The 27,720-nt window shown below is 43.5% G+C and overlaps 1 protein-coding gene across 4 annotated transcripts in view; it reads left to right on the top strand.

Moving 5' to 3' along the window:
* The window catches only part of LOC144507995 (plexin-B2-like), a 236,305-nt gene that overhangs the window by 165,379 nt on the left and 43,206 nt on the right, over positions 1-27,720 (top strand). For all 4 annotated transcript variants that reach the window (XM_078235685.1, XM_078235683.1, XM_078235684.1 and 1 more), the window contains 9 exons: positions 2,182-2,361; positions 7,453-7,593; positions 8,479-8,579; positions 10,187-10,313; positions 10,813-10,972; positions 14,333-14,453; positions 16,275-16,386; positions 26,854-26,955; positions 27,042-27,137. In XM_078235685.1, the coding sequence (XP_078091811.1) occupies positions 2,182-2,361; positions 7,453-7,593; positions 8,479-8,579; positions 10,187-10,313; positions 10,813-10,972; positions 14,333-14,453; positions 16,275-16,386; positions 26,854-26,955; positions 27,042-27,137 (1,140 nt within the window). The remainder of the gene's footprint in view (positions 1-2,181; positions 2,362-7,452; positions 7,594-8,478; positions 8,580-10,186; positions 10,314-10,812; positions 10,973-14,332; positions 14,454-16,274; positions 16,387-26,853; positions 26,956-27,041; positions 27,138-27,720) is intronic.

The raw sequence follows: 27,720 nt of genomic DNA, 5'->3' as shown, positions 1-27,720 counted from the left end.
CTTGATATACCTTAATGAAGAGAGACTTGAAATTGTCAAATGCGGAACCTAACCTTCAAGATAAGGGGGAAAAGGTTCAGTGGAGATGTGTGGGGGAAGTATTTTGCACAGAGGGTGGTGGGGGCTGGAATGCACTGCCAAATGAGGTGGTTGAGGCAGTTACGTTAGCCACATTTTAAGACTCATCTTGATAGGCACATGAGCAAATGGGGAATAGAGAGATATAAGTGGTTGGTTTAGATGGGTAAATCTGATCGGCGCAGGCTTTGAGGGCTGAAATGCCTGTTCCTGTGCTGTACTGTTCTTTGTTCTAACAACAGGTTTATTTGGTAGCACAAGCTTTCAGAGCGCTGCTCCTTCATCAGGTGAGTGAGGAGTTGGGTTCATAAACAGGGGACATATAGGCGCAGACTCAATTTAAAGATAATGGTTGGAATGTGAGTCTTAACAGGGTTGAGGCAAGGCCGCAACTTGGACCTGTTGAAAACTATTGGCGCAGGTGAATATTTTTTAAAATCCTTTTCCTCAGCTTCATTCTCCCGCTCCGGTCAGTTGGCTGCCAAACCCACTGAAAATCCAGTTCTATTCTAAAAAATATTTTGCAGTCATCAATTCAAAACTGACTGGAGCGGAGGGGATTTAAAAAAAAAAAAAATTCACTGCCAATAGTTTTCAACAGGTCCAAGTTGCGGCCTTGCCTCAACCCTGTTAAGACTCGCATTCCAACCATTATCTTGTAAATTGAGTCTGTGCCTATATGTCCCCTGTTTGTGAACCCAACTCCTCACTCACTTGATGAAGGAGCAGCGCTCCAAAAGCTTGTGCTGCCAAATAAACCTGTTGGACTTTAACCTGGTGTTGTGAGACTTCTTACTGTGCTTACCCCAGTCCAACGCCGGCATCTCTGCATCTTTGTTCTAACAAAGCAGTTGATGTGGACTGAATTGATGTTTATAAGGACGATGGCTGGTTATTTGGCCAGTAAGAAATTACACATTGCAAGGAATGGGGATTGAAATTCTAAAACTACAAAGGGTGACAAAATGGTATAGCAAGTTGGCAGAGTCAGTGAAGCTACTCCTGTTTCTTTTGGCTTTTCTCTGCACCACTTCGAGCTTGACTAACTTACATGACCAGATGTAGACGTGGCCCAACATGTGTGGTTGGCACTGCTGCCTCACAGTGCCAAGGACCCAGGTTCAATTCCAGCCTCTGTTCACTGTGAGTGGAGTTTGTACATTCGCCCCATGTCTGTGTGGGTTTCCTCTGGGTGTTCCGGTTTCCTCCCACAGTCCAAAGTTGTGTAGGTTAGGTTGATTGGCCATGCTAAATTGACCCTAGTGTCAGGGGATTAGCGGAGTAAATATGTTGGGTCGTGGGGATAGGGCCTGGGTGGGATTGTGGTGGGCGCAGACTCGGTGGGCCAAATGGCCTCCTTCTGCACTGTAGGGATTCTATGATGTCTTCTGGCTGGAACATTGCACATGCTTAATATGACATCCCTCATCTTATAGTCCACTGATTTGGCTGTGTTTATTCAACATTGCATTGACTAGGATTATACATTTCAAGCACACCGTGGTCTGTATAGGCACCAGCTCCCAGATAACGGGGTGGGGAGAAATATTATGGCCAGTGTCACATCCCAACTGTCAGCTGTGATTTGGTAGGTAGCACTGTGGCCTCTGAGACACAAGGTTCTGGATTCAAGCCCCACTCCAGGACTTGAGCACAAAAATCAAGGTTGACACTCCAGTGCAGTCGTGAGAGAGTGCTGCACTGTCATCTGGGGATTTGTCCTTTGCATGAGATGTTGAACCAAGGCCCCATTGGTCTGCTTGGGTGAATGTAATCAATCCCATGGCACTATTTTGAAGATAATTGGGGAGTTATCCCTGATGTCCTGATCAACATTTATTCCTCAATCAACTTCATATCGCATTGAGTGTTTGCTGTACTCCATTGGCTGCTGCATTTCATACATTACAACATTTGCTGTTAAGCATTTTGAGACACCTGGAGTTGTGAAAAACACCAGTTAAATGCAAGTCTTTCTTAGTTATTCATTTCACAAAAGCAGCACTCGAATATTAGCACTTTCAAAATTATTTGTTTACTAATCTGTCTTGATTTATTAAAATTAGAGCTAACTTAATTTTTTTTCTCCTCTCGCTACCTCAGGGACAAGCAACGACTTATCCTTGCAGTGGTGAACACCTTCCATATCCCATTGCAAGTAAAGAAGGAATTGTTGCTAAATCACTGAAACAATATGATACAAACTTATCAGCAATAGCTGTGGCTGTGGAGAATGAAAATACAATAGCCTTTTTAGGGAATGTGAGAGGAGAAATTCATAAGGTAAGACTTTAAGAACAAGCTTCCTTTTTTAAAAGGAAAGCAGGTGTGTGGAATCTATACTGGAAATTTTAATTTGTCAGTTAATGGCGACCCTTTTTCATCAGAAATTCTACTTGCAGAACTAAATCGTGGGAAAATACATTTTTGCTTTTCCATCACCTGGGAAAGAATCTAAAGCAGGATTGGCACGGTGGCGCAGTGGTTCGCATTACTGCCTCACAGCACCAGGGACCCGGGTTCAATTCCCGGTTTGGGTCACTGTTTGTGTGGAGTTTGCAAGTTCTCCCGTGACTGCATGGGTTTCCTTCCACAATCGGAAAGACGTGCTGGTTAGGTGTATTGAACGTAGAACATAGAACAGTACAGCACAGAACAGGCCCTTCGGCCCACGATGTTGTGCCGAGCTTTATCTGAAACCAAGATCAAGCTATCCCACTCCCTATCATCCTGGTGTGCTCCATGTGCCTATCCAATAACCGCTTAAATGTTCCTAAAGTGTCTGACTCCACTATCACTGCAGGCAGTCCATTCCACACCCCAACCACTCTCTGCGTAAAGAACCTACCTCTGATATCCTTCCTGTATCTCCCACCATGAACCCTATAGTTATGCCCCCTTGTAATAGCTCCATCCACCCGAGGAAATAGTCTTTGAACGTTCACTCTACCTATCCCCTTCATCATTTTATAAACCTCTATTAAGTCTCCCCTCAGCCTCCTCCGCTCCAGAGAGAACAGCCCTAGCTCCCTCAACCTTTCCTCATAAGACCTACCCTCCAAACCAGGCAACATCCTGGTAAATCTCCTCTGCACTCTTTCCAGCGCTTCCACATCCTTCTTATAGTGAGGTGACCAGAACTGCACACAATATTCCAAATGTGGTCTCACCAAGGTCCTGTACAGTTGCAGCATAACCCCACGGCTCTTAAACTCCAACCCCCTGTTAATAAAAGCTAACACACTATAGGCCTTCTTCACAGCTCTATCCACTTGAGTGGCAACCTTTAGAGATCTGTGGATATGAACCCCAAGATCTCTCTGTTCCTCCACAGTCTTCAGAACCCTACCTTTGACCCTGTAATCCACATTTAAATTAGTCCTACCAAAATGAATCACCTCACATTTATCAGGGTTAAACTCCATTTGCCATTTTTCAGCCCAGCTTTGCATCCTATCTATGTCTCTTTGCAGCCTTCAACAGCCCTCCACCTCATCCACTACTCCACCAATCTTGGTGTCATCAGCAAATTTACTGATCCACTCTTCAGCCCCCTCCTCTAAGTCATTAATAAAAATCACAAAGAGCAGAGGACCAAGCACTGATCCCTGCGGCACTCCGCTAGCAACCTTGGCCATGCCAAATTCTCCCTCAGTGTGTACATGAACAGGTGCTGGCTTATTTGACAAAACCATTACTCATAATTGTTAGAATTTGCCAGAAATCTCTGTTTACTAATCTGTATTGATTTATGACCATTAGAGCTGACTTTTGTTTTGCATGCTGTTCAAATCCAAATGAAGTTATATTAGAATAAAAAACACCAACTCATTCAAGAGATCAATCATGTCACTAAGAACCTAAGAACATAAGAACTAGGAGCAGGAGTAGGCCATCTAGCTCCTCGAGCCTGCCCCGCCATTCAATAAGATCATGGCTGATCTGAAGTGGATCAGTTCCACTTACCCGCCTGATCCCTACAACCCCTAATTCCCTTACCGATCAGGAATCCATCTATCCGTGATTTAAACATATTCAACGAGGTAGCCTCCACCACTTCAGTGGGCAGAGAATTCCAGAGATTCACCACCCTCTGAGAGAAGAAGTGCCTCCTCAACTTTGTCCTAAACTGACCCCCCTTTATTTTGAGGCTGTGCCCTCTAGTTCTAGCTTCCTTTCTAAGTGGAAAGAATCTCTCCATCTCTACCCTATCCAGCCCTTTCATTATCTTATAGGTCTCTATAAGATCCCCCCTCAGCCTTCTAAATTCCAACGAATACAAACTCAATCTGCTCAGTCTCTCCTCAGAATCAACACCCCTCATCTCTGGTATCAACCTGGTGAACCTTCTCTGCACTCCCTCCAAGGCCAATATATCCTTCTGCAAATAAGCGGACCAATACGGCACACAATATTCCAGCTGCGGCCTCACCAATGCCCTGTACAGATGCAGCAACAGTAAGAAGTTTAACAACACCAGGTTAAAGTCCAACAGGTTTATTTGGTAGCAAAAGCCACACAAGCTTTCGGAGCTCCAAGCCCCTTCTTCAGGTGAGTGGGAATTCTGTTCACAAACAGGGCATTTAAAGACACAGACTCAATTTACATGAATAATGGTTGGAATGCGAATACTTACAACTAATCAAGTCTTTAAGAAACAAAACAACGTGAGTGGAGAGAGCATCAAGACAGGCTAAAAAGATGTGTATTGTCTCCAGACAAGACAGCCAGTGAAACTCTGCAGGTCCACGCAACTGTGGGGGTTACAGATAGTGTGACATGAACCCAATATCCCAGTTTAGGCCGTCCTCGTGTGTACGGAACTTGACTATCAGTTTCTGCTCAGCGACTCTGCGCCATCGTGTGTCGCGAAGGCCGCCTTGGAGAACGCTTACCTGAATATCAGAGGCCGAATGCCCGTGACCGCTGAAGTGCTCCCCAACAGGAAGAGAACAGTCTTGCCTGGTGATTGTCGAGCGGTGTTCATTCATCCGTTGTCGCATCGTCTGCATAGTTTCCCCAATGTACCATGCCTCGGGACATCCTTTCCTGAAGTGTATCAAGTAGACAACATTGGCCGAGTTGCAAGAGTATGTACCGTGTACCTGGTGGATGGTGTTCTCACGTGAGATGATGGCATCTGTGTTGATGATCCGGCACGTCTTGCAGAGGTTGCTGTGGCAAGGTTGTGTGGTGTCATGGTCACTGTTCTCCTGAAGGCTTGGTAGTTTGCTGCGGACAATGGTCTGTTTGAGGTTGTGCGGCCAACATTGTCTACCTGATACTCCCCACAGCTTGCCTCCTGGACTTGCAGGCTATCCTGTCTGGAGACAATACACACCTCTTTAACCTGTGCTTCATGCTCCCTCCACCCACATTGTCTGTATCTTTAAGATCTGGTTGGCTGTAGGGATTCGCATTCTAACCAGTATTCTGTAACTTGATTTTTGTGTCTCTGTGCCCTGTTTGAGAGCACATTTCCACTCCATCTGATGAAGGAGCAGCGCTCCGAAAGCTAATGGTATTTGCTACCAAATAAACCTGTTGGACTTTAACCTGGTGTTGTTAAAACTCATACTGTGTTCACCCCAGTCCAACACTGGCATCTCCACATCAAGCCTATATTAGGCCAGATCTTTCAAGAGGATCAGTAGATTCTGACAGTTTCATCTGCGAGTAGTTTCTCCCAGTCCACTTGGGACAAATCTTAGTAAACTTAACCTTTCCCCAGTTAAGAATTTTATTACCTACCTTTATATCCTTTTCCAAAACCATTGTAAAGTTAACTATTATGGTCACTGTCTCCAAAATGCTTGCCCTCTGATATACGCTCCATCTGCCTGGGCTCATTTCCGAATATTTGGTCCAGAATTGCCCCCTTCCCTTGTTGGACTTTCTACGTACTAGCTAAAAAAATATTCTGGATGCAATTTAAGAATTTTTGCTCCCTCCCTACCTTGCACACTAAAGCTATCCCAGTTAATATTTGGTAGTTAAAATCCCCTACTATTATTGCCCTATTGTTCCTACACATCCCTGAATTTTGATTACATATTTGATCCTCTATCTCTCCTCATTTGTTTGGGGGTCCATAGTACACACCCAAGTGTGTTTGCCCCTATTGCGTTTTTTACTTCCGCCATATGGCTTCATTTAATGATCCTTTCAGAATACCATCCCTTCTTGCTGCTGTAATCTATTCCATGATCAATATTGTGACCTCCCCTAGCCGCCTCTTTTATTCCTCCCTCTATCTCCTCTGAATATCCTATAAGCAGGAATGTTGAGCTGCCAATCCTGCCCATCTTTCAGCTAAGTCTTGGCCATAGCTGTGATATCATACTCTCATGTGCCTATCTGTGCCCTCAGCTTGTCTGTCTTATTCCCCAGGCTCCCTGCATTAAAATAATGCATTTAGCCTCGCTAGCCTCACCACTTTCTTCCCTAGCCTATATTTCTACTGACTTTCATACTCACTGGTGTTTTAACTTTGAGTTCCACCTAAACTATTCTCCCTGGCCACACATTCAACTGCTCTAGCCTTCTGTTCCTATGCTCACTATTGTGTGGTGCTAGGAGTAATGCAGAGATTTATATCAATGAAGCCCTGCTTTGCAATTTCCTATCTAACTCCCTAAAGTCTGCTTACACGATCTCATTTCTCTTTCTCCCTATTTCATTGGTCCGAACATGGTCCACAACCTCTGGCTGATCACCTTCCCCCTTCAGAATGCCCACAGCAGTTCCCTGACATCCTTGCACCTGGGAGGCAACACACCATCCTGGAGTCGCATCTAAAGCTTTTAAGCTGTACTTACTGTTTAAACTAAAAAAAATTTAAAATCCATTTATTTTCCTATCATTTGTTTCTTTGCTAAATATACATAGCCCTGTTTTTTTAGGATGTTTTATCTAATTCTCAGCTACTTGATAACCCTCCCTAACAGCTGTTTCTCACCAACCAATGAACTTGTGTACCTCCAGTGATAAGCATGAGATGCTGCTGACTGCCTGCCCTGGTATCCTCCTCCTCACACTGTGCTTGAGTTGCTACTGGCTGTTTGTCCCAGTGTCCTTCTCTCATTGTCCCCTCAAGTAGTTTGAAAGTTCTTGTAAGTTTTTCTAGAAATTAAAATATGATTGTTTGGAGGGTAAGGATGGAGGAATGGGGTGAATGTTGTGACAATATTTTTTAAAACTACATTTTATTAAACATTGAAGTTTTTGCATAACAGAAGATTTTTTTCTCATAAAACAGCACAATAACCAGCCCAAAGATCGAGGTTTTCTTTTGTTAGTGGCAAGTAGTTATGTCGGCGTGACATTTCCATGCACTTTCTTGCATAACAGCTACAAATATTCATTATCCAATAGGTATTCCTGAGCAGAGCAGAACAGCTGAACATAATAGCAGATGAATATCAGGTTATTTCTGTGACCCCCGACAGCAAGGTGAACAGTGACCTTTTCTTCAACACAAAAAGAGATCATCTGTACGTCATGACTGAGAAAAAGGTAATCATTTATTTTATCTTCCAATATTCTCATTCGATTGAGCCACGCTTTGGTTCCATACGCACAAATTTGCCTGCACAGTTATCATGATATTGATTTACTTTTAACTGTTAAGTACATATTGGTTTTAAACCAGGCTCACTGGAAATTAACCGTTTCTTTTGATATGTGAGCAGTAGTTATTGTCTGGGTCCGAGAACAAGCCATTCAATTCGTATACGAGCATCTTATGAATTTAGTTTGAATACATTTGAGTTGAAGGCACATTTCCCATTTGAAACACATCGATCTGAATTTGTCGTGTCCTGGTTTTTTTTTTTGGAAGTGTTTCATTGCCTATATTGTAAATTTTTTTAGTCAATATATGAAACCATCAGCAAGAGAGATAGACAGGCCCAAATGTTCTGTGGGGGGACTGCCAGTTTAAAAAATACCCCACCATATATGTTAAATGTTTAAATACAACGTCAGAAGCCCCTGGTTGGTAACTCCATAAGTCCCAATCAATTTGTGCCATGGACACTATGGGGAAGATGAAATCTCACATACCTCCTAGCGGATGATTTAAGAATGGTATTGTCACAGCATGTAATGTAACATCCTTTCAGCACCAGGTGTATGTTGCAGAGCATACTTTGCATTCAGCAGATAAAGTCAGAAACCTGTCCATTTTGATTTTGTGTAACTATCTCGGTTATTTTTTCCAAAGCTGCCAACTCACCAGTAGGGTGCAAATTGTTGCAAAACAAAATGAAAGGATGTTCTGAGATTTCTTGTTGCAGTTAATTAATTATACAGCAAATAGTAATGCTGCTAAACAGTTTAATTTCTATATTTTAAGTGTGCGGAATTTCATTTTTTTGTTGTTGAAAACTTGTATTTTAGATCACTCGTCTGCCAGTACAGGAATGCACCAGTTACAAAAGTTGTGAGTCTTGCATTGCATCTAGAGATCCTTATTGTGGCTGGTGTACAACGGAGGGAATGTAAGTTTTGCTTTTTGGAAGTATTTAATTGATTCTTTCAGGATAATGTTGGGGCTGTTCAATCAGTAGAACAGATTCCCCAATAAAATGATGGCAACAGTTCGTTAGCTTTGATTAAATCAAATGCAAGTTGGAACGATTTCTTCCAGAAGTATGCTGCTCATGTGGAGGTTAAATATCAACACAAAATGATCATTGTAATTTCTGTGCAACGATTTTCAGTACTGGTATATGAATGCTGCCTGATATGCCAGACCCGTTCACAGCATATTCTTCGTTAAAGTAAATTATAGTTGAGCTGAAAAATGCAGAAGTTTAACTAGTAGCGCACATCCCAGAATTTGGCCCATTAACTTGTTCTCAGCTAGCTATGTGTATTTCAGCATTTTCTATCTTAATTTCTTGTAACTATCATGTTCTCAATTTTTTTTGCTTTATCTTCTCTATTGCTCCTTTGTGGTATTCCAACTAATGGAGGATATTCATCTGAAATATGAACTCAGTTCTTCTGTCCACAGACAACTACCTGACCTGTGCTATGTCTCCAAACATTTTTGCTTGCTTTACAAAAGCAGCTGCAATTTCTTTTTGCATCTATTCAATTCTCACTCCAAGGACTTCAAATACTCTTGTTGAGAATCTGTTCCACATATATCCATTAAAAATCTGGACAGTTCCTTCCCAGCTTCAGTCTTGACTGACACTTTTTAAAGTTTATATCCTGAGGTTCTTTACTCAGCAATAATCAAGCAGCCTCCTTCTATCCCGTATCTCAACATTTCAAAAGTAAAGTTTTTTTTTGTATTTTCCTTTTCTGCGGCAAAAGCTGGAGGAGCTTTTGAGTTAGTTTCTTCGAGGATAGAATTGAGAGTCCCAACATAACCCTCATTGCTTCTGTTTGAATCAACAGACAGCCAGTGATGTTCCCTTGCGTATTCAGTGCATACTGTTCAGTATTTAGTACTGTTTCTGTCTTGCGTTCTGAGGCTTGGGGAGAAAGACAAATTAGATAATTGGTGAAGGTATTTGCATTTCCGGTTTTAAAAATGGGTCCAATACCAATTTCCTTTTTAGGACCCCAATTGTACTCGTGTACATCATTCAGAACGAAATAACTGGAATTCAATACTTCAGAAGTTGCTGTCTGTCAATATAAACTTTTCTTGCATTAGACTTTCACAGCTTCCTATGATCCTCATTGGTATATATTTGCACAGTATGAAATAGATAATCTGTGTATTCAAATGAGTGTGTTAAATGTCAAAATTATGTAGTTTAAAATAGATTCATTTCTTTAAATGGAGAAAGGCCTGTAATACCAAGGTTGAAAAGAGGAAAACAAAAGGATAAATCGAGATCTAGTGATTAAATACTGAGCTCGAGTATTAACCTGCAGATCCAGGTGAAAAGAAAGCGGGAGTGTGTCGCGTGCCATCGTTTTAATGTCCTGGGAACAAATAAGTTAGAACAAGTCTTGATTTCAACGTGGTGGAGTGTAGGCATGATGAAAACCTAGAGAGACAGCACAGCAAATACAATTTGTATTCCCGGATAAGTATAGGCTAGTTTTCTCGTTCATACTGACATCCATAATCCCATCTGGTCAGTTGCTCCAGGAAGTCGAATTGTGCAAAAGCAGATGAAAAGTATCGTTGGTTGTGGAGTCTGGACGAAAGATGTGTGGCGGTTATTAGTGCTGGTCCTCAGAATATGAGTCGAAATGAAAAAGGCCAGGTATGCTTCGTTACACACCGCTTTCAGTTTCTAAAGTTGTATTAATGTTTCATTGGTTCAATGATGTTTGTTTCCATGTACAATACTGAGTGAATATAAAGTTTCCAACATGGTTGGTCCAAACCTTATATTTCTTAATGCCAAAAATGACCAATTAGAGGATAGCTGGAAAGTGCATCCAATCTTCCTACTAATTGCACCCACAATGAGTGGGTACCAATAAAGGTACAGTCAGATTTATTCTGACCGTTCTATTGGACTGAAGCCTCAGAATTGCTGAGTAAACCAAATTTTGCTGAAGTAAATATAATAATTTCTTGCCTGTTTGTGATTATAAAATGTGCTTTCTAATACTAGTGTGCGATTAACACCATCTGAAAATTTTTAATAAAGTTTAAAACATTCTTGAATTGATTGCTTTTGAGCTTTATGTATTTGTAACACGTCTTTGATACAAAATCATTTTGCACAGTTTCTATTTTTATTTCCATGTGTTTAGGTGCAACTGAACATCGACCTATTCCCTGCTTTAACGGACGAATACCAAATAGAGTGTTTTTTTAACAATATCGCCAGCGACAAACCACGACGCTCACCAGGATCTGTTACTTGTATGTCTCCACCTGTCCATAGTATAGCTCCTACCCCTCTGGGCCAAGGTGAGTTCTCCTATGAAAGGATATACTTGTTTGAAGGAACTTCCCAAAAAACGTTTTTTTGGGAACATTGAAGTTATGAATTCAGATATAATAGTCATAGGGCTAAGTTTGAATTTTTAAATCATCTTTCCTCATTACACTTGACTTTCCACATTATATGCAAAAGTAGTCAAAAGAGAAAACACTGGAAAATCTCAGCAGGTCTGTCAGCATCTGTAAGGAGAGAAAAGAGCTGACGTTTCGAGTCCAGATGACCCTTCAAAAGGGTCCCTTTTGAAGGGTCATCTGGATTCGAAACATCAGCTCTTTTCTCTCCTTACAGATGCTGACAGACCTGCTGAGATTTTCCAGCGTTTTCTCTTTTGGTTTCAGATTCCAGCATCCACAGTAATTTGCTTTTATACAAAAGTAGTCTTTGTCCGTAGTGGTCCATAATGGATGGGACATAGTTTGTTCAGTGTGTCCAAGAGTGCTTCTTGATGCAATATGTAGTTGGGGGTTATCTTAGACCTGGTTCTGGGAAACAAGCCCAGACAGGTGATTGATGTCTCAGTGGAGGACCATTTTGGGAACAGTTATCACAATTCTACAAGTTTCAAGGTACTTGTAGAAAAGGATGGAAGTAGTCCCAGAGTGAAAGTACTAAACTGGGGGAAGGCTAACTACGACAGTATTAGGCAGGAACTAGGGAATGTAGACTGGGGGCAGCTGTTTGAGGGTAAATCCACATCCGATATGTCGAAGTCTTTTCAAAGTTAGTTATTAACAATTCAGGACAAGGTATGTCCCTGTAAAAATGATGTATAAAGATGGCAAGATTCAGGAACCCTGGATGACCAGAGAGATTGTGAGCTGAGTGAAAAAAGAGGAGGCATATATAAATTTCAGTAAATTGAAAATGGATAAGGCTCTTGAGGATACAAGGATAGCAGGAAAGAGCTTAAACAGGGACTTGGGAGGGCAAAAGGGGGCCATGAAATGTCCTTGGCAGGCAGGATTAAGGAGAATTCCAAGGCTTTATATGCGTATATGAGGAAGAAGAAGGTAACTAGGAATGGGTAGGTCCACTGAAGGACAGTGGAGGGAATTTGTGCCTGGAGCCAGATGAGGTGGGTGAGATCCTTAACGAGTACTTTGCATCAGTATTCACAAAGGAGAAGGATGTGGTAAATGGCAAGTGTAGAAAGGAGGATGCTGACATTCTAGGACATGTTGAGATAAAAGGGAGGAGGTATTGGAGGTTTTGAAAAACATTAAGGTGGACAAGTCCCCAGGGCCAGATAGAGTCTATCCCAGAATATTGAGAGAGGCAAGGGAACAAATTGCTGAGGCCTTGGCCAAAATCTTTGTATCTTCTTTAGCCACGGGCGAGGTACCAGAGGATTGGAGAGTAGCCAACATTGTTCCTCTGTTTAAGACGGGCAGAAGAGACAATCCGGGAAATTACAGGCCTGTGAGCCTTACATCAGTGCTGGGGAAATTACTGGAGAAGATTGTTAGGGACAGGATGTACTCACATCTGGAAGAGAATAGGCTTATTAGCGATAGGCAACATGGTTTTGTGAAGGGGAGGTTGTGTCTCATAAACTTGATTGAGTTCTTTGAGGAAGTGACCCGAAAAATTGGGCAGGGCAGTGGATGTTTTATGCATGGACTTTAGTTAAGCCTTCGATAAGGTTCCTCATGGCAAGTTGATACAGAAGGTAAAGTCATGTGGGATCTGAGGTGAGCTGGTCAGATGGATACAAAACTGGACATAGAAAGCAGTGAGTAGCAGTGGACGGATACTTTTCTAACTGGCGGTCTGTGACAAGTGGTGTTTCACAAGGATCAGTGCTGGGGCCTCTGTTGTTTGTAATATATATAAATGATTTGGAGGGAACTGTCGGTGATCTGATCAGTAAATTTGCAGATTATACAAAATTGGAGTAGCGGATAGTGAGGAGGATTGACAGAGGATACAGCAGAATATAAATCGACTGGAGACCTGGGCCAAAAGATGGCAGATGGAATTTAACCTGAACAAATGTGATGTGATTTGGAAGGTTCTCTATAGAAGGAAAGTACATAGTAAATGGTAGACCCCTTAGAAATATTACCATACAGAGGGATCTAGAGTTCCTTGAAGGTGGCAGCTCAGGTGGACAAAGTGGTCAAGAAGGCATATGGCACGTTGGCCTTCATCAGTTGGGGCATTGAGTAGAGGAATTGGAAAATCATGTTGCAGCTGTATAAGACTTTGGTTAGGCCCCATTTGGAGTATTGTGTGCAATATTGATCCCCACACTATTGGAAGGATGTTGATGCATCGGAAAGGGTGCAGAAGAGATTTACCATGATGTTGCCTGGTTTGGAGGGTATGGACTATGAAGAAAGGTTGAACAAACTTGGATTGTTTTCATTGGAGCATCAGAGGATGAGGAAGGACCTGATAGAGGTTTACAAGATTATGACAGGCTTGGATAGAGTGGATACTCAGTCTTTTTCCCAGGGTCAATTACTCGGAGGCATAGGTTGAAAGTGAGGGGGGAAGGTTTTTCACACACAGGGTGGAGAATGCCTGGAACGCACTGCTGAAGGAGGTGGTGGAAGCAGATTCTATAAACAACGTTCAAGAGGCATTTGGATAGATACATGAATAGGCAGGGAATGGAGGGATATGGACCACGTAGAGGCAAGAAAATATTAGATTAGAGAGGCATCTGTTGGCACAGACTTGGTGGGCCGAAGGGCCTGTTCCTGTGCCGTACTGTTCTTTGTTCTTTGCTGAACATTGATGCAACAAGTATTGGCATCACAATAGCAGAATACATTGAAAACATAATGTTCCCATGGTGTGTTTATTTTTATTCATTGCGTGATTTTGTAAGAACTGTTGTGATGAAAGTATAAACAGAAAATGTTGGAAATTCACCTGAAAGAAAAAAACAGATTAATATTTTATTTGGAGTCTCCATCAGATTGTTGACCTGTTTTTTTTGTTTCTAATCAACTTTTGTCTATTTCCAGCATTTTCAATTTTAAATCAGTTTTCCAATATTTGCATCTTCATTTTTAGCTCCGTTATTTGAATTGATTACGGGAAGCTTCTGGTCTTTCTTGTGTTTGTAAATGAGTATTTGCTGAGTTTTGAGATGCTTGCATTACAAATTGGCGATTTTGAGAGAAACATCCATGGGTTTTATCTTGGAGGAAAACAATACAGGCCATAAATAATGGATTTATTCTTCTCGCCAATTTAAAATGTAAGACACCAAATTGTTTTCCCTTGTAACATACAAAAGTGTTCCTTTTCAAAATGCTAAGCTCATACTTAAATTAGCATTGAAAAGATACCAATGTGGGTTTTCTTCTGTGTAGATTATGTTGATGTTGAGGTGAAACTGAACATTGTCAACGGAGGAAGATCAGTGCCTTTCACAAAGACCACCTATTCATTTTATGATTGTAATGCAACCACGGCACTGTTTCCAAATATTCCGTAAGTATTTTTCCTTCCAAGAAGTAATTGACAAAATTATTTAGGACAAGTTTTTTTATTTATATATAGGTATATTTTGTATAGAATTTAAAGTGTACCTTTTAATGTAACAACCAAAATGTAAATTAGCTGAAAAGAAGCAAGTGCAAGTATTTTACAATATTAGAAATTGAGAAGATATCCCATGTACAAGTACTTGTAATGATTAGTGCTTTAATGCATTTAGTCACCAAGTCATTACACAGCTGTGATACCATGCAAACAAAGGAGCAACTAAGCACCATCTTAATTGGAGAAAGACCACACAAGCTTACATGAAAACATAATAGGAGTACACCACTCAGCCTCTTGAGCTCGCTCTGTCATTGCCTTACAGTTAACAGTTAAAGCCGTTTTTAAATCAAAAAACAAGAATAATATACTGTTATGTATGTTGGGGCATGCCCCTTTAAGAGAATGGGTCAGGTGACCTTGGGACCTGAGCTCCACTCTGGGTGGAGCTTGCTGAGCCAGTCTTATGCTGACTGTGCTAGGATAAAGACCTGTCAATAAACTGTCCCAGTTAGCTTACTACCACTTGCCTCGTGGTCTATTATTAGTCTCAAAATCAGACCTCAAACATAATGTATGCAATGTAGGAGTGTGGCTAATGTAGCAGTTGAAAAGTGAATGGACAGTGACAACACATGAATACTTGAGAAAGTGGGAGGTTTGGAGATAAAAGATAGCACGTTGTAGAGGCACTGAATAGGTAGGCAAAGTCCTTGGCCCATAACTTCACGAGGACCAACTTACAGTGATGGTTGTGAGGCAGTGCTAGAAAGAGGAAGTGGTTGAACTCTGAGGGTCATAATGGAGGGAACTGACCAGTAGTGGGGTGCAAAACTATAGTGCAGTGCACATCTTGTGGACCTAGAAATCAAGGAGTCGGCAAGGAATAAATGAGTTGATGTGCTGACAGGAGCAGGCGAGGGAGCTACGTGCGATCCAAAGGTCAAAAGATAAGTGATGATTCCATGTTATCACTGGTTGCCCTGAGGTCAGGATTTTAAAAAATTGGTTCCCGAGATGTCAGCATCACAGAGGCCAGCATTTATTCCCCATTTCTTATTGCCCCGGAGGAGATGGTGGTGAGCCATCTTGGTTTATGCCACTTCAGGGGACAGTCATCCACGTGGTTGTGTATCTGGAGTCACACCTAGGCCAAGTCATGTAAGAATGACAGATTTCCTTAAATGGCAATAAGACGTGCTGGTTAGGTGCATTGACCCGAATAGGTGCTGGAGTGTGGCAACTAGGGGAATTTCACAGTAACTTCATTGCAGTGTCAATGTAAGCCTTGTGACTAATAAATAAACACTAACTTTAACAGGTCTTTATCCTAGCACAGTCAGTAATAGACTGGCTCGGCAAGCTCCACCCAGGGTGGAGCTTGGTCCCAGGTCACCCGACCCATTCTCTTAAAGGGGCATGGTGCTCATGACAATCGGTAGTTACATGGTCGTTTCCCGAATGTTGTACTTGCTTAAAATCTGTTGCATCCGTATCTTTATATCATTTCTGATGAAAAGCCAACAGCCTGAAATGTTAACTCTGTTTCTCACTCCATTGATGCTGCTGAACCTGCAGAATATTTCCAGCATTTCTGTTCTGATTTCAGATATCCCACATTTCCAACTTTTTTGTTTTTTTAATAGGTGTTTCTTTCTTAATTTTGGGCTCAGAAGCTTCAGATTAACAAACAACTATGCTAACCAGAGACACAATAATTGTTGTTACTAGTTTGATCTTTATATGTGGATACATGCATTTACTATTTAGGTGTGACTCTTGTGTGAGGAGCAAGTGGACCTGTCACTGGGATATTTCGGAACACAAGTGCAAAGATGGCAGCGGTAAAGGAGATCAATCAAACATCGTGCAAAGTAAAATGGTACGGTTTAGTTTATTGTCTGAATTGATACGAAGCCAGATAAGAACAAGTCGCATAGACCTTGCTTTTCAATCAGGGTAACAGTTACAAAGGTGATTTGAAAGTCCTAGTTGAAGCACCACGTAGCAGTACTGAGTAGTCCTAGAACATAGAACATTACAGCACAGAACAGGCCCTTCGGCCCACGATGTTGTGCCGACCTTCATCTGAAACCAAGATCAAGCTATCCCACTCCCTACCATCCTGGTGTGCTCCATGTGCCTATCCAATAACCGCTTAAATGTTCCTAAAGTGTCTGACTCCACTATCACTGCAGGCAGTCCATTCCACACCCCAACCACTCTCTGCGTGAAGAACCTACCTCTGATATCCTTCCTATATCTCCCACCATGAACCCTATAGTTATGCCCCCTTGTAATAGCTCCATCCACCCAAGGAAATAGTCTTTGAACGTTCACTCGATCTGTCCCCTTCATCATTTTATAAACCTCTATTAAGTCTCCCCTCAATCTCCTCCGCTCCAGAGAGAACAGCCCCAGCTCCCTCAACCTTTCCTCATAAGACTGACACTCCAAACCAGGCAGCATCCTGGTAAATCTCCTCTGCACTCTTTCCAGCGCTTCCACATCCTTCTTATAGTGAGGTGACCAGAACTGCACGCAATATTCCAAATGCGGTCTCACCAAGGTCCTGTACAGTTGCAGCATAACCCCACGGCTCTTAAACTCCAACCCCCTGTTAATAAAAGCTAACACACTATATGCCTTCTTCACAGCTCTATCCACTTGAGTGGCAACCTTTAGAGATCTGTGGATATGGACCCCAAGATCTCTCTGTTCCTCCACAGTCTTCAGAACCCTACCTTTGACCCTGTAATCCACATTTAAATTAGTCCTACCAAAATGAATCACCTCACATTTATCAGGTTAAACTCCATTTGCCATTTTTCAGCCCAGCTTTGCATCCCATCTATGTCTCTTTGCAGCCTACAACAGCCCTCCACCTCATCCACTACTCCACCAATCTTGGTGTCATCAGCAAATTTACTGATCCACCCTTCAGCCCCCTCCTCTAAGTCATTAATAAAAATCACAAAGAGCAGAGGACCAAGCACCGATCCCTGCGGCACTCCGCTAGCAACCTGCCTCCAGTCCGAAAATTTTCCATCCACCACCACCCTCTGTCTTCGATCAGATAGCCAGTTACCTATCCAATCGGCCTACTTTCCCTCTATCCCACACCTCCTTACTTTCATCATAAGCCGACCATGGGGTACCTTATCAAACGCCTTACTAAAATCCATGTATATGACATCAACCGCCCTACCTTCATCAACACACCTAGTTACCTCCTCAAAAAATTCTATCAAATTTGTGAGGCACGATTTGCCCTTCACAAATCCGTGCTGACTATCCCGGATTAATCCGCATCTTTCTAAATGGTCGTAAATCCCATCCCTAAGGACCTTTTCCATCAATTTACCAACCACCGAAGTCAGACTAACCGGTCTATAATTACCAGGGTCATTTCTATTCCCTTTCTTAAACAGAGGAACAACATTCGCCACTCTCCAGTCCTCTGGCACCATCCCCGTGGACAGCGAGGACCCAAAGATCAAAGCCAAAGGCTCTGCAATCTCATCCCTCGCCTCCCAAAGAATCCTAGGATACATTTCATCAGGCCCAGGGGACTTATCGACCTTCAGTTTATTCAAAACTGCCAATACATCCTCCCTCCGAACATCTATTTCCTCCAGCCTATTAGCCTGTAACACCTTCTCTTCCTGAAAAACATGGCCCCTCTCCTTGGTGAACACTGAAGAAAAGTATTCATTCATCACCTCGCCTATCTCTACTGATTCCATACACAAGTTCCCACCACTGTCCTTGACCGGCCCTAACCTCACCCTGGTCATTCTTTTATTCCTCACATAAGAGTAAAAAGCCTTGGGGTTTTCCTTGATCCGACCCGCCAAGGACTTCTCATGTCCCCTCCTAGCTCTCCTCAGCCCCTTTTTCAGCTCATTCCTTGCTAACTTGTAACCCTCAATCGAGCCATCTGAACCTTGTTTCCTCATCCCTACATAAGCTTCCCTCTTCCTTTTCACAAGACATTCCACCTCTTTTGTGAACCACGGTTCCCTCACTCGGCCATTTCCTCCCTGCCTGACAGGGACATACCTATCAAGGACACCCAGTATTTGTTCCTTGAAAAAGTTCCACTTTTCATCAGTGCCTTTCCCCGACAGTTTCTGTTCCCATCTTATGCCCCCTAATTCTTGCCTAATCGCATCATAATTACCTCTCCCCCAATTGTAAGCCTTGCCCTGCCGTCCGGCCCTATCCCTCTCCATTGCAATAACAAAAGACACCGAATTGTGGTCACTATCTCCAAAGTTCTCTCCCACAACCAAATCTAACACTTGGCCCGGTTCATTTCCCAGTACCAAATCCAATGTGGCCTCACCCCTTGTCGGCCTATCCACATATTGTGTCAGGAAACCCTCCTGCACACACTGCACAAAAAGTGCCCCATCCAAACTATTCGACCTACAAAGGTTCCAATCAATATTTGGAAAGTTAAAGTCCCCCATGACAACTACCCTGTGACCCCCACACGTATCCATAATCTGCTTAGCAATTTCTTCCTCCACATCTCTATTACTATTTGGGGGCCTATAGTAAACTCCTAGCAACGTGACCGCTCCTTTCCTGTTTCTAACTGCAGCCCATATTACCTCAGTGTGCATATCCCCCTCAAAGTGCTTTTCCGCAGCCGTTAAACTATCCTTGATTAACAATGCTACTCCTCCACCTCTTTTACCAGCTTCCCTACACTTACTGAAACATCTATACCCCGGAACGTCCAACAACCATTCCTGTCCTTGTTCTACCCACGTCTCCGTCCTGATGTAATGAAATTGAGTTGCATGGGCAGTGAACTCCCAAGGTTATCCTTCCTTGTTTCAGCTCATAAGAAAGTAGTAACTTGATAGTATTGACATTCTAAGGCTGAACAGATCTGAATCTTTCTTTTGCCTCAGTATTGTGACCTGAAATGGTCCATATATTTACCCAAAGGACTCTATTGAGACTGGCAGATTATTGTGGTTGAAATGACAGAAGAAATATTAATCAAATTCAATAATTCCCAAGGAGCAGGTTACTGATGTTGATAAAGTTTTGTTGTAGGGAAATGTAATTATTGAGTTGGGAAAGTTTTGGGAATGTCCAGCATGTGGGACATTTCATGCAAACTAAGTTCATCATATTCTAGTGTATTATAAATATGTAATATCTGCGTGCACTTACTATTAACATTTTCTGTTCTAAGTTTGTGTGTTCACATTTATAATGAAAACTGCTGTTTTAAATTAGACACATTATAATTATAGCCTCCTCCCAGCAGATAGACACTGCAATGCCTTCACTGGCTTGGGCAGTGGTTATAGTTACAGAATGGCGTGTTAATGCAGGCAGTTTGTATTTTAAGTGCAGGAATTTATACTGCATAAAGAAGAAAAGTAAGTTGACTTTAAAATGGGGACTGAATTGTATTTGTGCACCCAGGCCCCAACTATTCCCTTCCTTGTAATCCCACTCTATCAAAATCACTTTTGGTTTTGACAATCCATGTGTAATGTCAAAGGAGATTGGTTTAAGCCTAAACTAATTTTAAGACTCCAATCAAGTTTATAGCTCTTCCTGACTTAATTTTTTAAAATATCCTTATTCGAAAGGCCATTTCATAGCGTTCCAAAATATACATCTCATCTGCAAACATTGATTCATGGAGTGAGATTCTGTTGGGACTTTCTCCAAGTCATCATTCTTTACCTGTCAGCCCAGAAAGTGAGCACTGACAGTTAATTCATCTCCGCTGAATCTGATTTTTATCTTTCTGATGTTTTCATTTGCTTTCCAGTGGCAGCCATTGGATAGGGATTGAAGATCCTGATTTACTTTGTTAAAAATATGATTCATTCACGAGATATGGGTGTTGCTGGCAAGGCCAGATTTACTGTCCGTTCCTAATTTCCCCTTGAGAGATTATGATGAACTGCCATTTACAATTACTGCAGAATATGTGGTGTAGATGCACCCGCAATGCTGTTCGGTTACAAGTTCCAGGTTTCTGACTCATTGGCAATGAAGGAATTGTGATACAAAAAGAGAAAATGCTGGAAAATCTCAGCAGGTCTGACAGCATCTGTGGGGAGAGAATAGGGCGGCACGGTAGCACAGTGGTTAGCACTGCTGCTTCACAGCTCCAGGGACCTGGGTTCGATTCCCGGCTCGGGTCACTGTCTGTGTGGAGTTTGCACATTCTCCTTGTGTCTGCGTGGGTTTCCTCCGGGTGCTCCGGTTTCCTCCCACAGTCGAAAGATGTGCGGGTTAGGTTGATTGGCCAGGATAAAATTGCCCTTAGTGTCCTGAGATGCGTAGGTTAGAGGGATTAGTGGGTAAATATGTAGGGATATGAGGGTAGGGCCTGGGTGGGATTGTGGTCGGTGCAGACTCGATGGGCTGAATGGCCTCTTTCTGTCCTGTAGGGTTTCTATGATTTCTAGAGCCAACGTTTCAAGTCCAGATGACCCTTCGGCAGAGCAAAGAGAGTCAGCAGATATTTATACTACGAGGTTGGGGTTGGGGGGCTGGTAGATTGGGACAAAGTAAATGAGGGTACAGAAGGCTGAGAAGGTGCTGAAAGCATCCATTAAGTGATCTGAATGTATGAGTGGCAGAAGAGTGGTACAGATGGTTAAGGGACTGCTTCGGGATTATGGCAGTTGCCCTGAAGGAGCGGGGAGGGGACAAGAAGGAGAGCTGGAAACGAGAAGTGGAAAATGGAAGTGGGAGAGAAGGATGCTAAAATGGATGCATGAGATGAAGCAAAATGAAGTAAAATAAATGGAAATGGGTTAAAGGTGGAGGAGAGAGTTCATTCTCTAGTTGTTGAACTCAATGTTCAGTCCAGAAGGTTGCAAGGTGCCCAATCGAAAGATGAGGTGTTTTTCCTCCAGTTTGTGTTGGGGTTTGCTAAACATTGCAAAAGGCCAAGGACGGACAGGAGAGCAGGGTGGTGTGTTGAAGTGGCAAACAACAGGGAGGTCTGGATCCTGCTTGTGTACAAAGATGTTCAGCAAAGCTGTCACCCAGTTGGTCTCTCTGATGTCGAGTAGACTGCATTGGGAGCAGCGAATACAATAGACCAGATTGAAGGAGGTGCATGTGAAGCACTGCTTCACCTGAAAGGGGTATTTAGAACCTGGGACGGTGAGCAGGGAGGAGGTAAAGGGGCAGGTGTTGCATCTTCTACGATTGCATGGGAAGTGCCGTGGGCAGGGGGTGAGTTGTTGGGTGTGATGGAGGAGTGTCCAGAAGAGAATGGTCCCTGCAGAATGCTGATGGGGGGGGTGGTAAGGGGAAGATGTGTTGAGTGGTGGCATCATGCTGGAGTTGGTGGAAATAGCGGAGGATGATCCTTTGAATGCGGGGATTGGTGAGGTGATAAGGGGGACCCTATCCTAGTTCTGGGGGGGGAGGGGGTGACAGTGGTGGCCCAGGGGATGGGTTGGACATGGTTGAGAGCCTTGTCAACCACAGTGGGTGGAAAACCACGAATGAGGAAGAAATATCGGCAGCGCTCTTTTGGAAAGCGGCATCATCAGAACCGATGCGAAGGAACTGAGAGAATGGGATGGAGTCCTTACAGGATGTGGGGTGTGAAGAGCTGTAGTCAAGGTAGTTGTGGGAGTTGGTGGGCTTGTAATGGGTATCATAGAAATCATAGAAACCCTACAGCACAGAAAGAGGCCATTCGGCCCATCGAGTCTGCACCGACCACAATCCCACCCAGACCATACTCCCATATCCCTACATATTTTACCCACTAATCCCTCTAACCTACGCATCTCAGGACACTAAGGGGCAATTTTAACATGGCCAATCAACCTAACCCGCACATCTTTGGACTGTGGGAGGAAACCGGAGCACCCGGAGGAAACCCACGCAGACACGAGGAGAATGTGCAAACTCCACACAGACAGTGACCCGAGCCGGGAATCGAACCCAGGTCCCTGGAGCTGTGAAGCAGCAGTGCTAACCACTGTGCTACCGTGCCGCCCCCAGTGGACAGTTTGTCATGGAGACAGAGAAGTCACGGAAGGGAAGAGAAGTGTTAGACATGGACTATGTGAAGGTGATAGAGGGGTGGAAATTGGAAGCAAAATTGATAAATTTTTCCAGGTCCAGACGAGAGCATAAAGTGCACCATAATAGTCATTGCACCGATCAAGGAGTTGTGGGAGAGGGCTAGAGTAGGATTGGAACCTGGAATGCTCCACATAACCGATAAAGAGATGGGCATAACTGGGACCCATGCAGGTGCCCATAGCCACACCTTTTATTTGGAGGAAGTGAGATGAATTAAAGGAGAAATTGTTGGTGAGGTGGAAGAGTTCAGCATCATGTCGAACTCGAAATTTATTGAGGTGAGGACATAAGGGTACAAAGTCCTTTTGCTGAGAATAGCGCACAGCCTCAGAGAGGGGAAGGTCAGAGGGTATGGTGAATAAGCAGCAAGGGCTGGGGTTAGGAGGATGAGATCCGAGGGACAGGAGGAAGTGGAGGGTCCTGGATGGCTGTTGGTATCTGAGTTGTTGGAGCTTGCAACTTAACACCTAAAAGGAAGAGAAAAAGTTTCTTTTTAATGCATCGGATGAGACAAAGAATGAAGTGAAACTGGGGACCAGGACAGCTTTGAGAAAGTGAGTTGGTGCTGTTGGAGAGAGATATTGAGGGTGTGCATATGGCGACACATGGCACTGAGCGTGGATCTCGGGATGCGGCGAGAATGGCAGCCGAGGAGCATTGTATGTCCTGGAGATACCTGTAAAAGATGAGGGATGGAGCTTCATTTGAAATCGATGTGGGGTGAGACGGAAAGAGTCGCTGAGGAAGGAAATATGGCTGTGAAAGCAAGTTTTGGTGAACACCTTGTTGAACATCAGGGAGGGAAATGGAAAGCATCTTCCTTTGTGCCAGGTATGACTCCAGCCAGTGGAGGGTTTTCTCCCTGATTCCCATTGACTCCAGTTTTGCCAGGGCTCCTTGTTGCCAAACTCGGTCAAATGCTGTCCTGGTCTCAAAGGCAGTCACTCTCATCTTCCCTCTGTCATAAAGTCATAGAAACAGGCCCTTCGGCCCAACTTGTCCATGCTGCCCTTTTTTTTGAAACCCCTAAGCTAATCCCAATTGCCTGCATTTGGCCCATGTCCCTCTATACCCATCGTACCCATGTAACTATCTAAATGCTTTTTAAAAGACAAAATTGTACCCGCCTCTACTACTACCTCTGGCACCTTGTTCCAGACACTCACCATCCTCTGTGTGAAAAATTGCCCCTCTGGACACTCCCCCCCCCCCCCCCCCCCCCCTTAAACCTATGCCCTCTAGTTTTGTTCTTTTGTTCGTGTTTGAACCCAAGGCTGTAATAAAGTTAGGAGCTTCATGTTGCTGGCAGAGCATCTGTATACAGGTTATTGCCAAGTAAGTGCTGCTTGATAGCATTGTTGATGATCCTTTTCGTCAATTTACTAATGATGGAGAGTAGACTGTTGAGGTGGTAATTAGCTGGGTTGGATTTGTACTGTTCTTGTGTACAGGACATCCCTAGGCAATTTTCCACATTGGGTAGAAGCCAGTGTTGTAGCTGTACTGGAACAGCGTTTCTCGGGGTGTGGCAAGTTCTGGAGTGCAGGTCTTCAGTGCTATTGCTAGAATATGGCATGGTGTTTCCATGTATTTGCTGCAATTGTCCTTCTAAATGGTAGAGGCTGTAGGTTTGGCATGTGCTATCAGAGGAGCCCTGGTGAGTTGCTGTAGCACAGCTTGTAGACAGTACACACTGCAGACACTGTGCACTAGCAGTGGAGGGAAGTTGTTTAAGGTGATGGATGGGGTGCATAATCAAGTGAACTGCTTCATCCTGGATGGTGTCAAGCTTGAGTGTTGTGGTAGCTGCACTCATCGAGGCAAGTGAAAGAAATTCCATCATCATCTTTTGCCTCTACAAGTGGTAGACAAACTTTGGACTCAGGAGGTGAGTCACTTGCCACAGAATACCCAACCTCTGACCTGCCCTTGTAGCCATTGTATTTGTGTGACTGATCAGTAAAGTTTCTGATCCATGGTGGCCCCAGGGGGCGAATTTTCCAATCCCCCACCCGCTGGTGTATTTGAAGGCAAGCTGTAGCTTGCATCGTTTCATTGTTGGAGAATTGTAGAAGGGAAGAATGGAGGGAGGGAGGGGAGGAAGAGAGGTGCTGTTCCCATTCACTTGCTATCACCAAAGCTCCCTTCTCCATCCCTGGACACACTGACACAGCACTCATTCACCTAGCTCAAGGGAACTCCATATCACTCGGAGTCAGGTTCCAATTCCCCGGGAGTGGCTCATGCTGCAGATGTTGGCAACAGCCAGACCTGGCATGGCACGAGGCTCAGTGTCAGCTTGACTGGACCCCCCCTGGTCTCTTACTGGCAGAGGCTCCCTGTTCTCTCTTTTACGACCTCTTGTCCTGGGCTTCCTGGAAAATGCCGTCACAAATTATTCCGTGCAGCTGAAAGACACCTACATGGTGACCAGAATAACTACTCCAGCTCCTCCAATTGTAGTTTTGCGCTCTCCCGCCTTTGCTGCTCCTCCTATCCTAGATTCTGGGGCTGATTTTCCAACCTCACCACACCTGGCGCAGAATGCACTGATCCCAGAAAATAGCATGCGGGCCTAAAAATTGGTTTCATGCCTGACGCCAAATGATGCAAACCGGAAGGGTGTGGCTAATTAGCATATTTAAAATAGCATTTAAATATGCAGAGATCATTTGATGTCGGATTCTCTGAATTCCTGGGATCGTCTGACCTTCACACGAGACCGGTGAGAATCACTACTTGTCTCCACTAGCGGAGACCAGGTGCAATGGCCATGCCGGGGGTTCATCCATTAGAACCCCCAGGTGGTTGGGGACATGGCTGGGCAGTGCCCATCTGGCACTCCAGTGTGCTGGGGCAGTGCCAAGGGAGAGGGGCCTGAATGGGGGCATGGCTATGCAGGAGGTGTCATGTAGGAGGCTCGTGAAGGGATGGAGCATGCAGGAGTGTGTGCTGAGGGTCATGGATGGGGGGGTCCCATTGGGTGGGCCCCGATGCCAGTGATCCATGCCAGGGAGGGGGTGGGGAAATATGGGAGCGGGGGAGGAGGAGTCCCAATGCCCATAGGGGGAGGGAGTCTCCCGGTGCACTGAGATTGCGGCATCCTTCCAAAACACGCCTGAACACTTTCAGCCGGGCTCACCAGCATGTTTAGGCCACACACAACCCCGCCCCCAAGAACTGATGCACAATTCACCGCTCGTCAAAATAATGACCAAGCATGGGACAATTGTGGTCCAGACTGCGACGGAGAGAGGGAACCTATGATTGGAGGAGCTGGAGTAGTTATTCTGGTCACTATATAGGAGTCTTTCAACTGCACTGAATAATAGGGTGGAACACCCTAAGTGCCATACCCCAGCAGAGTTCCCCTTCCCTGTAGGGACCATATGTGGAGAGCCTCGGCTAGTGAGGTGGTAAGCATAATTGAGCCCGGATCATAGCATCCAGGACTCGTTAATATTTAAAACGGCCTTCTGGGCACAAAGCCGATTCCACCAGCAAAACAGTGCCAGGGAGGCAAAAAAATGGACATGATCCTGATTTTTCACCTCCCAACCAATCTTACCACCTCGCCTCGCCGAACGTCGGGCAGGATGAGATCATAAGATCGCGCCTGAAGTTGTTTTTGGAAAAATCGCAACCTTTGTCTCTGGAAGAATAGCAAAAGCAAGAGGGAATGAACCTATGGCTGGAGGAGCTGGGGTTGCCTCATCTCTTTGGCTTCCCCAATAGATTGCATCTATTGAGTGGCTAATGGTAACTTCATGGGAAGATAACATGGGATCTTTCTTGTTCATTTCTTTTTCGTACCTGCAATGAGATTCATTCAAAATGAAGGAGAGAGGAACAGACAGTACCATGCCAAGTCATTGGAAAACATGCTGAGTCATTGGAAAATTAGTTTGGCAAACAAAGAACAGTTTGCATATAGCAAACATAGGAGAGACAGAATCTGTGATTGGAAGAGCAGCTCTGTCTTTGGCATTGGGAAGAAATCATCATCTTTGCTACAGATGGTTGATTCTGGTCTCTTCTCGATATGGTAGATTTTACATGGTCTGCGGAAGCAGAAATGGGATGTGGCCTTCCTCTGTTTTATTTTCTCATTTCTTAATCTAAATGCAGCTCACTGTGTGGAGTTAGTTTTGTTCCACTCAAAAGAAATTGCTTATTTCTAAGTACATGGTATTGAAGAGGTTTTTAATTTGATGTTTTTTAAATAGTACATCAATTTATTTGGTCCCTCTAGGCTCAAGACTGTCCGCGATTTGAAAGCCCAAAGCCACAATTAATCCCGTTGAATGCGAGTGCTAGTATTGAATTTCAAGGGAAGAATTTAACTTTCTATCAGGTAACTGCAAAAATAAATTTTTTGCTTACAAAATAGACCAAAATGAAAGACGGGCACTTGAATCTTTCTATTTTTGTCTTGCGCAGAACAAGAAGCTCAGACTAATAATTGCCGACAATTTTATGAAAAAGAATCTTAATGTGGAAAGGAAGACGGACAAGTTTGTGAGTGAAGCGTTTAAGGTGAGTAATTCAACTGAACAGGTTTTCAGCTGTACTGTTATATAATATTGCAGGCTTGTCCTTGTGATATTAAGAAGTCAGCAACCCCTCCTGTGAAGTCAATGTTTTGGGAAATCATGCACGTAACAAGTCAATTGATTCCTGTCGGTTTATTTATTAGAGCTATATTAAAAGTTTTTATGGAATTAACTTCCTGCTCATCACTTTTGAAGACCATACAATATTTAATTCCATTTTCTTCGCTGATCAGGCCATATATTAATGTTTCTATTAACAGCACATCACTTATGTGAGAAGTGTTACTGATTTGAAATTGTGTTGTCGACATGAAAGTATTTATTCTGTCTTCCAATTCATAAGCTTAATTTTTTTTAAAATTACGTAGTTACAACATTAGACATGAGGCACACGTCATTGATACAGAAGGAAGGTTACTTAGCCTAAATTTCTAAAGATTTTGTAATGCTAGGGAGAAATTGATTGTCAGTTCTGTGTTTTGGACATAAAATACTTGTGGCAGGGAGTGGATTTGTGATCCCGTGCACTGGATTTCTCTCCCCAAAACGTGCTGCAGTTTAAAGTT

Source organism: Mustelus asterias, chromosome 19 (assembly GCF_964213995.1).
Source record: "Mustelus asterias chromosome 19, sMusAst1.hap1.1, whole genome shotgun sequence".
NCBI classification, from domain to species: domain Eukaryota; kingdom Metazoa; phylum Chordata; class Chondrichthyes; order Carcharhiniformes; family Triakidae; genus Mustelus; species Mustelus asterias.
This window is presented reverse-complemented; position numbering and strand designations above follow the sequence as displayed.